Genomic DNA, 17,319 nt, shown 5'->3' with positions numbered 1-17,319 from the left:
AAAATTAAAGGAATGGATGTTGATGGATAATCAAATAATGGAATATGTCAACTTTTACTCATTCCTACTTCAAAAACACTTCAATTTGTTTTCAAATGCTATAAAATTGAATAAGACGCCCCAAAATTAATGAAAGTAGAGATTTGTACTTGCCAAAGAGCGTTGTGTGGAATCAATCATGTTATTTTGGGTAGTTAAAAAGAACATTGATATAGGACAAGGATAAGAGGGTTAAGTGTAATGTTGTAATTTCTTTTTCTTTTGTAAGGTTGGTATTGAAAGAAGAATCATTTAGGAACCGGTATTGAAGTCACTATATTGGTATCGGTACCAGTATCAACATTTATTGAACAATACCCAGACTTACTCATCAGACCAAAAGATAACAGTTTATAGAGTAATAGTTTCTAAGGGTAATGAATCATAAGAAATGTTGACTCGTATTCCCTTTAACTCACGGAATGGTTGATGTTTTCTCCCCCTGAATTGAATTAAAACCATGTGAGCTCTGATAAAGTAACACATCTTCTAATTTGGATCTGGACCGGCCAGGTATACGAGCACTTGATGCTTTTTGGAACCGTAGATGAAACATTTACTCACAGCTCTCCAGCTCCAGCGAGCAGGTCTGAGAATCCAGAGGAAAGCGGCTAAAGTCCATGTTACAGGCGGCTGTCACCGTCACTCTGTTCAACGGCAAAAATAACACAGATGCACAAGGTGAGAACAGTCATGGGAGGGCTCACATTCAGTAATGTCTCTGAATAATGTGGACTCAACCCCACAGTCACTGGAGAAGACCTCCACTGTAATACAAGAAGACCATGATTACCAATCAGTGGCATTCATACTAATTGAACCCATTCCCAATTTTTCTAACTATTCTCAGCACTTCTTCCTCGGCTTACACAACTCAAGCTGGCAATCCAGTGCAGCGCCAGCTTTTCTACAGCATTCACACGGCAATTTCTCTAGCTCTGTATTATCTCTAGTTGATAGTGTTGTTCATTTAGACATAAAATTACAAGCTAAATAAGGTTGGGCAGAAGTAGTGTAAAGTAAAAATTTAAATAATAGAAATAGTCACATGCTCTGGTTTTCCTAAAGACGTAAAAACAGAGCTGATTGGGAGCACCGCGGACGAAGCATGTAAGTAATACCTTATAAGATTAATTTTGCTGTATTACAATGTGGTTGTTCAGACAGGTTGTCAATGTCATGCTTCCATTTTAGCCAAACATCCATCCCAGTTTTGGCCTGGTTGACACCAGACCCTTCTCAGTTGTAACTGAGAGTGGGTATCGGGAAGGTTCATTTACAACCCATTTCCAAAGGGGCATCACCAACGGACACCGCTCAAATGCCACTGGGCAAAGTTGGATAGTCCTTCAACCAATCAGACCAGGGATCCGGGTGACACAGCAGCGACAGCGGCATCAACGGGTTGCTGCACTTCGGTGGCCGTCATGTTGAATATAAACAAAAAGCTGCCTGCCGTCGCCTCAACTGTGATTGGTGCCTTGATTTGGAAAAATTGGAAATGGGCTTAAATGGGCTCATGGCCAAATCTCAAATTTGCCGGAAGTTCGTCAGGGTTTCCCAGGTTTCACAGTATTGGTTTGACCTGACAAAACATTATGTTAGCTAATTCACATATAGCACACATTACATCCTCTTGTTATTTTAAATGAAAACAGTCTGGTGTGGATCTATTATGTTTTTTCTGTCACTAGTTAGCAGGATCTTTCTCCTGTCTCTCCTAGATTACCACAAAGTTGCACATGTGACAGTCTATGCAATAAAAAATGGTTCAAAGACCGAATCACTGTCATTTCCGCCGTAACTGTAATGTTACAGATAAATAGTTAAACACAGAGGTCCGAACTACCTGTGGTTTCTGCTGTGCTGATTGTCTGTACTGTGTTGCTTCGCTAGCGTCTTTGATAAACAACATTATCTCACGGCCGGTCTGAGTGATTGCTAGTTTGGGAGGTGTTATTTTCTTTAGTCTATGGTAATCCAGGCAAATTACCCCTCCAACCTACCTGTTGTACTACATGTTAGTCTAAATGTTGACATATGAAAGCATCTAACATGCATTTTACATTAATGAAATGAGAGTTGGTTCTCATTCCTGTTTGCTCAGCGCTGTTTAATTGTATTTATGGAATGCAAGAGGTTTTTACATTGTGATTGGGTCCATACAATCAAACTTCCTTTCTTTCCATGAAAAATAGCTCATTGGCTGTTTGTACAGGAATCATCACATACAGTAAAGGAAGTAATGATCCTATTTAGGATTAGAGATCAGATACTGGCTCCAAAAAAATACGATACTGAAGTTTGCATTTCACACTAATGAATATTCCTATTCTTCTGGCTTTCTGGCAGTGTCATCATCTCCCCCTAAAATCCTCTTCTTTCTCGTAGTTCTTTTTCCCCAAATCTTCCTGCTATGTTCCCTGATCTACTGTCTGGATCAAAAGCCTATAAACAGAATGTGAGAAAGGCTTTCATCTGCGGACTGTAAATGGACTGTTTTCCAATACTCCATCAAATTATGAATTGATGGGCCCAGTCTGACGTCCTGGTTGATTGTAAGCGAGTGAGTGTTCATATTGGTATGTCCTGAGGGGAGCTGCTAGTGAAAATGAATTATGTTAGAAGATAGCTTTTGAGTAGATAGTTGAGAGGGTAGGGGCTGATCCGTGACACGAGGGCGAGTGTTTGTGCAGAGCTTCAGTGATGGCCAACAGGCTGCAAACCACACGTCTTTCTACACAGATGACACTATTGAGGAAAAAAATTACTTTTTGTTTTTGCCTACAACACGACTTTTTGTAATATACACTTTTTAAAAACCTGAACTACAATACACAAGGAGCAGGCTCGTGAAGAAGTCAACAAGAGACGCTGGATTTCAAGAAGGCTGTCCCTCCTGATGACCGACGCCGGCAGGCCGACGCCGGCAGGCCGGCCGGCGTCTGCCTGCAGGCCGACTCCAGGACCAACACATTTTCACTCCCATCCGTCAAAAAGCGACGTTTGGTCAGGGGCCTTTAGCGTTAGTTATTTACGCAAAAAGTCTCCTCTAGTGTCGTATTTAGACATACTTGATATGGACTGTTGGCGTCCCTTTTTGGCGCTGTGGGTCACCACTCATGGCGTCACCATTTGATGCTTTGGGGGCAAGTGTTTAGCCCTTTGGAGTCATATTTAAACATACTTTGTTGGGACGTGGTAGGGATGTTCTATGTTTAACTGACGTGGGGCACAAGAACGGGACAGTTGGGGTTAAAAAAATTACGTTTGAGTGACACAAGGGACGCAAAGGGGACAGGAACCTCAGTCTCTTGGGTGAAAGTCCTATGTTGTTTGACACATCCACCACCCCAACCAGGATTTTTGGTCCGTCAAACTACTCGCTACGGTTGTCGTTCTTAATACTAGGTTATCTCACAGCGCCACGGTCAAGCTGCTGCTCTGTGCTGTGCGTTCCACACAGACGCTAAAGGGTGATTTTTTGCGTCGCTGAGAGCCAATGACCAATTGTTACAAGTTGGGAGTTACGGTTTGCCAAAAGGAGAACGCACTCAGTGTCTGGGTGAGTCAGTTTAACACAGCACAAACCCGTCTAGAAGTAGGAAAGACATACACTCATCCTGGCAGCTCATGGGAACTGTTGGGTCTTTGTAGATTATAGTGTGGTCTAGAACTCTATCTGTAAAGTGTCCTGAAATAACTTCTGTCACGATATGACACTATGAATAAAACTGAATTGAATTTAGTCTCATTCTCAACACGTAAGGAGAGGAGACAGGGGGATAATCGTTACAAACTAAGTTTAGTAGTGTCTTTGTTATACAAGCCCAGGTTAGCTGTGCTTTGTAACACCTGTGAAAAATGTGAGAAATGTCTCAAAATAGTTCATGAGTTTCCATGTGATGGATTAGGAGATGTGGAGTTGAGCTGAACTACAAACAAAACTCTATTTTCCATCAAAATCTAGTCACCTCATTAAGTCCCTTGCTGCATTACGCAAATAGAAATGCAATGTGAGCATAATGAGTACACAAGTTATTGTGAAATGAAAGTAGTAGATGCGTTAACACACATTGATTTCTCTGGCGACCGTAGCAGAACACACAGATATTATTTCACATTGATTTGTTAACTGGTGTAATGAGGTCTGTAGGGCTTCATGGCTAACAGGCTGCATTTGCATTTTATCTTTTACTTTAGCACTAATTGAACCGTTAAATACATTCAGACTGAAACCAGGGCTGGATTAAGACGCCAGAGAGCCGCGGAACATAAGATGCTAGTCCTCAATTGACCCCCATTCCCCCATGTGCAGTTGAAAAAAGAAAATCAGTATCATTTGGAAAGACAAGTTTAGAAAATGAACCAGACCTCTGTAGCCCGCTGCATCGATTTCAATACTTTAATAACTGTTCATTGTGAGTCTGACATTGTTATGGGAGTGTAATGCTAGATGCGGTTATAATTGGTCTGACTGAAAAATGAATTTGTGTACTAGGGGAAGGTGTCATTTGTTGTAGTATTGCCACAGAGAACTATCTCCAACTCTACAGATCCTGTCAGCTCTTTGTTTCGGTTCAGTCTCACTGCTCCTCTTTAGCCTGATGTTTTCTAGGATCATTTTAACTCATGTAAATTGTCTCAACCTTCAAAGCGCTCCATAAATAAAATCTTTTATTATTATTAGAACCACATTTCAGCAGTAGCAGTTGAGAAATCTCTGGTGAATCCACTACACTACCTGCTCAGCAGTAAAAGTAAAACTAAAGTAACTAAAAGTACTAAAAGTAAAGCACTGTAATTCCTGTGTATTCCACGTCTTTATTGCTGCATGCACCACACTGACTGCTGCTATATAAGACCACTCTTGGCCTATAAAACACAGGGCTTTCAAGCTTTTTGTGTCCCGGAGAAACACAAGACTTTCACCCAAGAAACACATGTTTGTGTCCCGGCAGTACTACTTAAAGAGACCGGTGTCCACAATCTTTTTTCTAATCTTAACTAGTCATTTTGGCTCCTAAGCTTAAGTTTAGCATCACTACAGCTGCTCTGAATGTACCAGGCTCACAGTCATCTTTTCCCTGCAAATTGTGACTGTAAAAACCTCTAAAATTAACGGTCATGTGATTGGTCGTCACATGTACAGATAAAAAAGACTGAATACTGGACTGAACACTAGCTATACCAACTTTATGAGGCAAATATTTGTTGTGAATGTGATGTTGTGAAGTTCTGCCCAAAAGTGGCCAGTAGCGTTTAAGAAATGTAGTATTTTGTACTGTCTAAATCAAGAGGAACATAAGTCTAGTTCTGACAAATAGATGTTATTGCCTTAAAATAAAAATAAAACATATGGATGTAACTGTGTCTAATGGAAGACTTTAAATCAAAGTAATACAGACGACCACAGCCACTTTGCAGAGAGTCTATATCCACGACGTTACACTTCCAGGATTGATCTGCTGCCACTGGATATTATGCCAGATGTCCGTTACCTTCCTCTTTCTTTGTGTTGGAATTTAAACTCCGGTGGATTTCTGAGGACTATGGTTACCTGGTCCTCAGATCCCTGCAGGGTAAATCCAGACAGCTAGCTAGACTATCTGTCCAATCTGAGGACTATGGTTACCTGGTCCTCAGATCTCTGCAGGGTAAATCCAGACAGCTAGCTAGACTATCTGTCCACTCTGAGTTTTTTTTGTTGCATGACTACTTTTATTATATGCTATTGTGCAGAGGAATCTTGCCTTGGTGCCAAGAGAAATGCCAATAAACCAAAAACACATTTTTCTCCCATCCCAGAATGCTGTGTGGACCAGCCAGACCCTCCTCCGCAGCGCTGTGGAGGAAGGTCTCGCAAAACGGGACTACTTTGCAGATGTCTTTACATGTGTGTGTCTTTGCCAGCCGCACAAAAAAAACAACGCCTGCAGGTGACTCACACAGCTGTTCTGATTGGCAAACACACCTTTGGAGACCAGAATGGACCAAATTGACTTTCTCCTCCAGTGATAGAAACAATCACTGATGGTCATGGTGAGCCAATTGCCAGGTGCTTGTGTAGGTGGGAAACAGTTTGCTCACTTTCAATGACATTTCCACTTTACAGACACAAGGTCCCTGTTCTGTGCCAGCCAGCATGAAAACATTTTGGTATTTTGCATTGAGTGATTGTTTTCAGAATCTTACTCTTGAGAAAGCATCTAGCACTTCAACAGTAACATATGGAAACTCTCAGGCTAAGGAAATAATTTCAGGGTTGGCAGCTCTTTCAAGCAGCGTGATCCATGTAATTATTCAACACAAGGAATTAATAATAAAATAAAGACCTCAAAATGAAGATTTGGACTTTCACAACATACAACATCATGCCTTGTTTCCCTGACTGATATAGGAAATTCCCATAACATCACTTGTGGTCTGATCTCGCATTGCCAGACGCTTGGCTTGTTTTTATTCCTTAAAATCATGTCCTAGAATGCAGCTAATGCTGCCTTTGAAAAATAGATAGTGAAGATACCAGAAGGGTAGGAGAATGTCAGGCGGTGCACCGCTCTGCAAGGGGCTCTGCAGGGTGCGCCTCATGGTGCGCTGCATGGTGCTCCAAATGGAGCTCCGCATGGTCCTCTGCATGGTGCTCCACATGGTGCTCCAAATGGAGCTCCGCATAGTCCTCTGCATGGTGCTCCACATGGTGCTCCAAATGGAGCTCTGCTGGGTGCTCCGCGTGGTGCTCTGCGTGGGGCTCCGTCATATCGCGGTGGTTGGGGGTTCAGTTCCCCGAGAATAGGTGACTTTGTGCCGGGTCCAGAGCACTTCGAGCTGCCGGTCATTGCGACAGACATTAAGATGACTAAGAGACTAAAAGTGAGCGTTATGTGGCGACGAAAGTTACATTTGGGCACTGAAATAACGAGTTAAGTTTAGGAAAATGATCATGATTTGGATAAAAACACTCCCAAGGAAGACGCATTTCCCTGGAAAGCAAACTCCGCTTCCTGGCTTGAAAGTCCTGTGTTTCAACATTCATCAATCCACCCCGACCTCCTCCCAATACAGCAGCAATCAATGTGGTGCACACAACAAACAGCGACACTGGTCTTAAAATGCATGCGAATAAGTCAGATTCTGAAATGCTACAGACCTCAAGCTGTACAGGACGTGTCCGTCAGGAAAGACGCGCAGCATGATGTTATCAGTGGTGGTGTCGTGGATGAAGGACCGCTTAGAGTGGACAAAGAAGACATCAGGTACCCAGATCTTCTTCACCAGACGGCCATCAAACGTCATGCTCTTGTTGGTGCTGCTGGTGAAGGACAGGCGCTCATCCTTCCAGTAGTGCCGCAGGTACAGAGTCATGGTGAAGTCCTGGCGGAATCAAGGGAGAGAAGAATAATGTTTATCAGTCTATACCCCTAAAACATGACGTTTTTAGTCCAGGAACGTGGTCTCCTTTGGTGAAATTCAATGACTTAAAGTTAAAGACCCAATTAAATCTAAATCTAAAAATCTGCAATGGAAATCAACCATAAATTGATGCAGAAAAGGCCAAAATGGGAGCATAAAAATTCACCAGAATACAGGGAATGAATTTTTAAATGCGCAATATTTCCCCCTACATTTTATTTTGATTCACTTTTTTTAACCTAAAACAAAACAACATGAACACGTCACCTTATTATCTGATTTACCCCACTCCCTCTCCCACTCATCACCTCCCTATACAAAATTAGAGACAAGTTGAAATAACAGCTACAACATCAAATACAATAACATAACGAAATAGATAAACTGTAAACCAAATAAAACATGTTATGTATATATGATAACACCATGAGCACATTGCTTACGTCTCTCCTCAGTACTCGGCCAGCCCTCCAGAAAGCTCAGGGACTTTCCCCATTTTTTTGTGTAAACACTCAATCACCCATCCCACTATTCCACTCTTGGATTTAAGGCACCACTTTGTTACTCCATACTCCATACAGAATTCCATCAAGCGATCATAAAACTAGTTTTACGTATGTTTTTGGTCTATGTCAAAACCAATGACTGACAGACTCAATGAAATGAAGTGGTGCAAAAAGAAATGGGTCAAAACGGGTTTATAAAAATTCACCAATGAAGTGTTTAATGCAGGGGTCTTCAACGTTTTCCAGGCCAAGGACCCCCAAACTGATGGCGAGATGGAGCGGGGACCCCCTAATTATATTTATTGTATAAAATTGTGTTATATCAAACTGGTCCTATAGTGCCATGTGTGCATTGATGACTGAAAGACATCTTCTGCCTCCATTTATCTGTTTACTACAGTGTGTTGAATTCATATTAATGTGGATTTAAAGACATTTCAATTAGTGGAAAAAATTGCAGGGGGGGGAATATAAAAAAAAGTCTAATCAACCAAAACTTTCGCGACCCCCATGCAGTACCTCCGCGGACCCCCTAGGGGTCGCGGACCCCCTGTTGAAGACCCCTGGTTTAATGCTTAATATTTCCTAGAGGGGGACCATCCACTTTATAAGTGTCCCTGCCAATGTTGATATGAAACCCATGCAACATGAGAAACATGACTGACAGGAGCTGTACATCCAGGGGAATCTGGCTGCCCTGGCCATCAAAAAGCAGCATCAGTTGGGGAAAGACTGGCCTCTGTTTAACTGCTTCCGGTTCTCAGTTGTCAACATTTAATTAGATTGCCTTACTTTCCGGTTTCCCTTCTCATGTTACAGTTATTCTGCCCAATTAACAACTTCCCAATCGACAAAAATGGAATCCATCTACTCAAAGTTCCACAGTCTTCTACGTCTGTACAGGCTCAGCGAGACAGAGAACCAATTCCATTAAAGAAAACTACAACAATCCTGTTGTACGTTGCATGGGGTGAAGTCACTTTAAAAAAAAAAGGAGCAAACTGTATTAACAATCATATCTGCTGACCCTTTTATACTCCTCATTGTATTGGAAGAAACAGCGTATGTCTGACTGTGCATGAATACTGTATATGATCATTCAACATTCAAGTTGTTTTACACTGATTTCCTTTTTTAGAAATTCCAAAAGGTGAAATTCTTAATATTGGCCCTGACAGTACAAAATATGTTGTATGTGTAGGAGCTAGGCTTCCTAAGAGCTTGCGCTCTCTCTGTGCACAGCTCCGCTCTTGGACGCCGTCATTACTCATTCAATATGGTGGAATTGAGGAAGATCAAAGACCGTGTCCATACTGTGATCTTGGGGAAGAAGAGAATGAAAATGAGTTGTTTAATGTACTGCCCATACTATAATAATCTAGGAAAAATACTATTTGATGAAGGACCACCTCGGGTAGGAAACTGGAAACAGATAGGAAACTGATATAATCAATTGGCTTTTCAATAACCACATATTTGCAGTCTTGTATAAAGTACTTGAAAGCAATACTTGAGTAAAAGTACAAGTATCTTACCAAAGTGATAGTGATAGTCTTAAAGTATCTGATTTTTGCTGTACTTAAACTGCTCATATTATGCTTTTTGGCTTTTCCCCTTTCCTTTACTGTTACATATCTTTTTTGTGCACGTTATAGGTTTACAAAGTGAAAAAGCCCAAAGTCCATGGTGGACATTACCAAACCCCTTTCTGAGCTGAATGTCGAGCGCCAAGGTCCCAACCAGCTAGTCAGGGCTCTGGTCTCCAATGGGAAATCTTTGAAGCTAAATTAAAACTGTGGAAAATGCAACTGGTAAAGTTTTCTACTTTGCAAGAACAGAAGCCTGCTGTAACTCCTTCACGTCTTCGGTGAGAGGTTATAGAAAGTAAGGCAAAGGAACTCAACATTTTTGCAACGCCATTTAATGTGGAACCAGCTGACGGGCCAGACAACCTGCAACATAAAATCACTGAGCTGCAACGCGATGAGGAGCTCAAAGCAAAATACAACAACCTCCCTCTGCTTGAGTTTTATAAACTGTATGTGCGTGCTGAAGAATTCCCCGGTCTCAGGAGACATGCACTGAGATTGAGATTTGTCCTTGTTTGGCACAACTTACTGCTGCACGTGATTCATCTCAAAACTGACTCTTGCAAAATCTCGGTTCCGCTAAAGACTAACAGACCAAATCCTGGAAAATCAACTGCGAGTATCATCATCCTCATTGATATCAAACATCGGAGGCCTAGTGAAAGAGAAGCAGCTCCAGCCATCTCACTAGAGAGCAGAGGCGTGCAGGCAAGAGATGCAGCTAGGCTACAGAAGATCAAGGTAAATAAAAAATTAGTCAGCATTAGAGGCATTAAAGGTCCCATGAGATGGTGCTTTTTGGATGCTTTTATATAGACCTTAGTAGTCCCCTAATACTGTATCTGAAGTCTCTTTTATATAGATCTTAGTGGTCCCTAATACTGTATCTGAAGTCTCTTTTATATAGACCTTAGTGGTCCCTAATACTGTATCTGAAGTCTCTTTTATTAGACCTTAGTGGTCCCTAATACTGTATCTGAAGTCTCTTTAATAGACCTTAGTGGTCCCTAACTCTGTATCTAGTCTCTTTAAATAGACCTTAGTGGTCCCCTGATACTGTTCTGAAGTCTCTTTTATATAGACCTTAGTGGTCCCTTATACTGTATCTGAGTCTCTTTTATATAGACCTTAGTGGTCCCTAATACTGTATCTGAAGTCTGTTTTATAGACCTTAGTGGTCCCTAATACTGTATCTGAAGTCTCTTTTATATGACCTAGTGTCCCTAATACTGTATCTGACGTCTCTTTATATAGACCTTAGTGGTCCCTAATACTGTATCTGAAGTCTCTTTTATATAGACCTTAGTGGTCCCTAATACTGTATCTGAAGTCTCTTTTATATAGACCTTAGTGTCCCTAATACTGTATCTGAAGTCTCTTTATATAGACCTTGTGGTCCCTAATACTGTATCTGACTCTCTTTATATAGACTTAGTGGTCCCTGATACTGTATCTGAAGTCTCTTTTATATAGACCTTAGTGGTCCCTTTACTGTATCTGAGTCTCTTTATAGACCTTAGTGTCCCTAATACTGTATCTGAAGTCTTTTATATAGACCTAGTGGTCCCTAATACTGTATTGAAGTCTCTTTTATAACCTTAGTGGTCCCTAATACTGTATATGAAGTCTCTTTTATATAGACCTTAGTGGTCCCTAATACTGTATCTGAGTCTCTTTTTATAGACCTTAGTGGTCCCTAATACTGTATCTGAAGTCTCTTTATATAGACCTTAGTGGTCCCTAATACTGTATCTGAAGTCTCTTTTATATAGACCTTAGTGGTCCCCTGATACTGTATCTGAAGTCTCTTTTATATAGACCTTAGTGGTCCCCTAATCCTGTATCTGAAGTCTCTTTATATAGACCTTAGTGGTCCCCTAATCCTGTATCTGAATCAATTCCAGTACAGGCAAGTAAACCAACAAAGACAAAATCCTCAGCAAACATGTCTTTCAAAATGGTTTGTAAATTATTCAAATAAGGATTTGATTATGTACTCTCCACGTTTGTCTCGTACTGTGACATGCGTCATCTTTAATATTCTGTCATGTGATAAACAGCTGGGGATAAATACAGGTTTTCTTACCATATCAACCTCAGAGATGCTGTCCAAGCTCTCCACCTGAACGTCCACTCCAACAGGGATGGCGGGCCCTGCCAAACAAAGGAATATCATGAGCAAACAGATGTGAAAGGACACTGCAGGCGGCGTCGCCCCTCCGGTTTATGAGAAAACTTTCTGAATGTCACCAGTTTTAGTGGTTTTAGTCAGGGGTGGAAGTAACAAATCACATTTATTCTCGTTACTGTAAAGCTGTTTTTCTGTAGTAAGTCAGAGACGGTCCTAAAAGGTCCCATGTGTTTATTATTCATTTCCATCTGTATTCTTAACAGTTATCATGCAATTTAAAATCCTTCTCCATACTTTCAAAGCCATCCATAGCCTTGCTCCTCCATATGTATCTGAACTCCTTCACATCGCCGCCCCCCCCTCCCGCTCCCTCAGATCCTCCTCCTCCCTCCACCTCACTGTCCCCCCAGCTCGACTTGTCACCATGGTGACCAGATCCTTCAGCCGCTCTGCTCCCCAGCTCTGGAGACCACTCCCACCTGACCTCCGCAGTATCGACTCTCTCCACCTGTTCAAAACCGGACTCAAAACCCACCTGTTCAAAACCGGACTCAAAACCCACCTGTTCAAAACTGGACTCAAAACCCACCAGTTAAAAACCGGACTCAAAACCCACCTGTTCAAAACTGGACTCAAAACCCACCTGTTCAAAACTGGACTCAAAACCCACCTGTTCAAAACTAGACTCAAAACCCACCTGTTCAAAACTAGACTCAAACCACCTGTCAAAACCAGACTCTCAAAACCAATTTCAAAACAGACTCAAAAACCCACTGCTTCAAACCAGACTCAAACCCACCTGTTCAAAACCAGACTCAAAACCCACCTGTTCAAAACCAGACTCAAAACCCACCTGTTCAAAACCAGACTCAAAACCCACCTGTTCAAAACCAGACTCAAAACCCACCTGTTCAAAACTAGACTCAAAACCCACCTGTTCAAAACCAGACTCAAAACCCACCTGTTCAAAACCAGACTCAAAACCCACCTGTTCAAAACCAGACTCAAAACCCACCTGTTCAAAACCAGACTCAAAACCCACTTGTTCAAAACTAGACTCAAAACCCACCTGTTCAAAACAGACTCAAAACCCACTGTTCAAAACGCCTCAAAACCCACCTGTTCAAACCAGACTCAAAACCCATGTTCAAAACTAGACTCAAAACCCACCAGTTCAAAACCGACTCAAAACCCACCTGTCAAAACTAGGCTCAAAACCCACCTGTTCACACCGGACTCAAAACCCACTTGTTCAAACTAGATCAAAACCACCTGTTCAAACTAGACTCAAACCACCGTCAAAACCGGATCAAAACCACCTGTTCAAAACTAGACTCAAAAAACCCATCTGTGCAAACCAGACTCAAAACCACCTTTCAAAACCAGATCAAAAACCCACTTGTTCAAAATAGACTCAAAACCACCTGTTCAAAACGGACTCAAAACCCACTGTTCAAAACTAGACTCAAAACCCACCTGTTCAAAAACCGACTCAAAACCAATGTTCAAAACTAAGACTCAAAACCACCTGTTCAAAACCAGACTCAAAACCCACCTGTTCAAAACTAGACTCAAAACCCACCTGTTCAAAACCGGACTCAAAACCCACATTGTTCAAAAAACAGACTCAAAACCCACCTGTTCAAAACTAGACTCAAAAACACCTGTTCAAACGACTCAAAACCCTGTGTCAAAACTAGACTCAAAACCACCCTGTTCAAAAACTAGACTCAAAAACCCACCTGTTCAAAACCGACTCAAAACCCACTTGTTCAAAACAGACTCAAAAACCCACTGTTCAAAACAGACTCAAAACCACTTGTCAAACTAGACTCAAAAACCACCTGTCAAAACTAGACTCAAAACCACCTGTTCAAAAACAGATCAAAACCCACTGTCAAAAACTAGACTCAAAACCCACCTTTCAAACGAGACTCAAAACCACCTGTCAAAACTAGACTCAAAACCCACCAGTTCAAAAACTAGACTCAAAACCACCTGTTCAAAAACAGACTCAAAACCCACCTGTTCAAAACTAGACTCAAACCCACCTGTTCAAAACTAGACTCAAAACACACACTGTTCAAAACTAGACTCAAAAACCCACTTGTTAAAACCGACTCAAAACCCCCCTGTTCAAAACCAGACCAAAACCCACCTGTTCAAAACTAGACTCAAAACCCACCTGTTCAAACTAGACTCAAAACCCACCTGTTCAAAACCGACCAAAACACTGTTCAAAACTAGACTCAAAACCCACCTGTCAAAACTAGACTCCAACCCACCTGTTCAAAACAGACTCAAAACCCACTTGTTCAAAACCAGACTCCAAAACCACTGTTCAAAACCAGACTCAAAACCACTTGTTCAAACTAGACTCAAAACCCACCCGTTCAAAACAGACCAAAACCCACTGTTCAAACTAGACTCAAAAACACCTGTTCAAAACAGACTCAAAACCACCTGTTCAAACCGACTCAAACCCACTGTTCAACACTAGACTCAAAACCCACCTGTTCAAAACTAGACTCAAAACCCACCTGTTCAAAACTAGACTCAAAACCCACTTGTTCAAAACCAGACTCAAAACCCACTTGTTCAAAACCAGACTCAAAACCCACCTGTTCAAAACTAGACTCAAAACCCACCTGTTCAAAACGGACTCAAAACCCACCTGTTCAAAACTAGACTCAAAACCCACCTGTTCAAAACCAGACTCAAAACCCACCTGTTCAAAACTAGACTCAAAACCCACCTGTTCAAAACCAGACTCAAAACCCACTGTTCAAAACTAGACTCAAAACCCACCTGTTCAAAACCAGACTCAAAACCCACCTGTTCAAAACTAGACTCAAAACCCACCTGTTCAAAACCGGACTCAAAACCACTGTTCAAAACTAGACTCAAAACCCACCTGTTCAAAACTAGACTCAAAACCCACCTGTTCAAAACCGGACTCAAAACCCACTTGTTCAAAACTAGACTCAAAACCCACCTGTTCAAAACCAGACTCAAAACCCACCTGTTCAAAACTAGACTCAAAACCCACCTGTTCAAAACCAGACTCAAAACCCACCTGTTCAAAACCAGACTCAAAACCCATCTGTTCAAAACCAGACTCAAAACCCACCTGTTCAAAACCAGACTCAAAACCCACCTGTTCCAGCTTGCTTATTTGTAAATACACTGTTCCTGTCATTTTTTTTGTTTTGTTTTGTTTTGTTATAACTGCTTACACTTTTCTGTTCCCTGAATCTGTCTTTTCTGTCTTTTATTGTCTGTAAAGTGATCTTGAGTGATTAGAAAGGCGCTGTTAAATAAAAATTATCATTATTATAATTATTAGTTACACAGGTTTTATTCATAATTAGTTTAGACTTCTCCCTGGGACATGCTAATGGGAGTTTTAGGGACCTAGAGTTCATCGTTCAGTGAATGGGATTATATCAAAAACACATTTAATTTTTACGCTGTGTCATTTTTAAACAGTGTACGAATGAGGTCACACAACACATGACGCAAACCCACAGGAATAGGATCAATAATCCACAACAGAACCAAACTAAATTCTGTTAAAAAGTTGAAAATCAACACCTTTTCAGAAATTTTTGTCCCTTTTGTCGAACATATTTTTTTTTTTTTTTTTGGCACTTTTTTTTGCTGACTTCTTTTCACCAGCATGTGTAAACACCACCGTCAACTTATTACTAGTTTTACACATATTTTTGGAGTTCATTGTCAATAAACATCATTAATAGAAAAATATACCCAATCCTTGCATTAAAAAAGCAGAAACTATTAATTATTTAGGTTATATAATATAATATAATATTACAGGAAGAATAATCACAGGAGGGTGCCAAAGTTCAGTGAGGATACTGATTCAAAACATTTCAATTTCTTTTTCAAATGCTAAAAAAATCAAACAAAAAATATTGATGTATTACTTTTGCAAATATCTATGAAGTTTTGAAAGCATTCCAGAATACATCTTTTAATTATAACACTGCTATGTGACCCAGTTAATGTAATAACACAGGTACAGAACCCACGCCTTGAAGGTGTAGTTTATGTCGCCCCCATTGGGAATTACAACATGATGCAAGCCTTCCATGATCACGCACCACCCCCACCCCCCTCCTCCATGCAGTTGCTAGTAGCCAAGGAGAACAAGGAGGATTTAAAAAAAACAAAACATAATGGACTCTTTGAAAGAGGTAATTATCAAGTTTCTGCGAGCGAAAGTCGCCTGACACCACAGTCTTCTGAACAAAGCCACACTGAGAATGGTGTGTGGAGCTGAAAGTCTTGATCAGCTTTGTAGCAACTCATTTGGCAATGGCTTGAATGTAACAGACGTTCAATAATATCAAAAAAGTTACACACTAAAGCTTTAATTATCATAAATCATTGTATTTTTTTTCTTAAAACTGATAATTGTCAACCAACAGTAAACTTAGCTAATGTTAGCAATTAATTGCGGTTAAACAAAGAAATTGCAAGTAGACAATTATGTAATAATTGGTACAGGCCAAGTGTCCCATCTCTTTAACATCTCATGACCTCTGACCCCCACACACGTGTAGAAGCGTTACAGGTGACCCTCTTACACACGACCAGAAAGCACACACACTGCATAGATCCAGCTAAAGTGGAGGGAACATTTACAGCCGATTTGAACCACTTTGCATCACTTATTAATACAGTCTACAATCCAAAGAGATTAGCGGAGATGCTAAACGCTAGATTAGAGCCATCAGATGAGCTCTTCAGATGAGGGGCAGTGGAGTGATCTGCGTTTGGGATTATTCTTCACTCACTGGGACAATGCCATCAAGTGTGGTGCACTTCTTTGTCACATTGGGCATAAATTCCTTGATGCTGTCACAGCCTGATTTTAGAGCACTTCACAGCACAGAATATGCGTCTCCTTCTAGCTGCTGACTCCGGAAACTGCTCCATCCTCTTAGATCTCCTAGATCTAACTGCAGCCTTTGACACTATAGATCCTTCCCTTCTCATTCACAGATTAACCCAACGGCAGGGTTTCCCCCAGAAAAAGTGTGGCTTGGTGGCAAGTGTCTTTTATTTCAAACGAGGGCCCGGCTCGGACCAGTCCCAGACTGATGGCAGCATTAATGTCCAGTCCAGTAGTTTTCTGTGATAACAAAATCCTGGGATTCAATCGCGAAATTAAAGATTTAAAAGCTGTAAGACAGGTTCCACAGGGCCCTCCATTAAGTCAGTGCTAAAAGCTAACTGTAGATTTGAAAATATGAATATGTCTACGTTTCCAATTGAATTAAAAAAACTGTAGTTCAATAAAACGTCTTTAAAATACAGTGCAAAATAATTTCCAGTGGTGTGGGCTTGGTAGGGGGCCCGACACCGACGGCCACCAGGCTTACGATACAATGGGGGAAACCCTGAAAAGGCAGGGCTGTCTTTGGGTGGCAGGTTGGGATGGGGGATGGGTCAAACATCACAGGACTTCCATCCAGGAGACAGGGGTTCGAGTCCCGTTACTGTCCCACGTTTCACTGAAACGTACGTCTTCTAACCCCACCTAACTAAGTGTGTTGACCAAGCACATTTAAAGATGACATGAACATCATAAGGGGCAAGGTTACCCCCCCCCCCC

The 17,319-nt window shown here is 41.2% G+C and overlaps 1 protein-coding gene across 1 annotated transcript in view; it reads right to left on the bottom strand.

The window, feature by feature from the left end:
• The window catches only part of gabrr2a (gamma-aminobutyric acid type A receptor subunit rho2a), a 45,432-nt gene that overhangs the window by 9,471 nt on the left and 18,642 nt on the right, over nucleotides 1-17,319 (bottom strand). Inside the window, exons 3-5 of the mRNA XM_032499823.1 lie at nucleotides 11,634-11,701; nucleotides 7,190-7,413; nucleotides 604-686 (exon numbers count right to left, since the gene is read on the bottom strand). Of these exons, the coding sequence (XP_032355714.1) occupies nucleotides 604-686; nucleotides 7,190-7,413; nucleotides 11,634-11,701 (375 nt within the window). The remainder of the gene's footprint in view (nucleotides 1-603; nucleotides 687-7,189; nucleotides 7,414-11,633; nucleotides 11,702-17,319) is intronic.

Source organism: Etheostoma spectabile, chromosome 20 (assembly GCF_008692095.1).
Source record: "Etheostoma spectabile isolate EspeVRDwgs_2016 chromosome 20, UIUC_Espe_1.0, whole genome shotgun sequence".
Taxonomy (NCBI): domain Eukaryota; kingdom Metazoa; phylum Chordata; class Actinopteri; order Perciformes; family Percidae; genus Etheostoma; species Etheostoma spectabile.
Note: the sequence above shows the minus strand (reverse complement) of the source record. Positions and strands in the feature narration are given on the sequence as shown.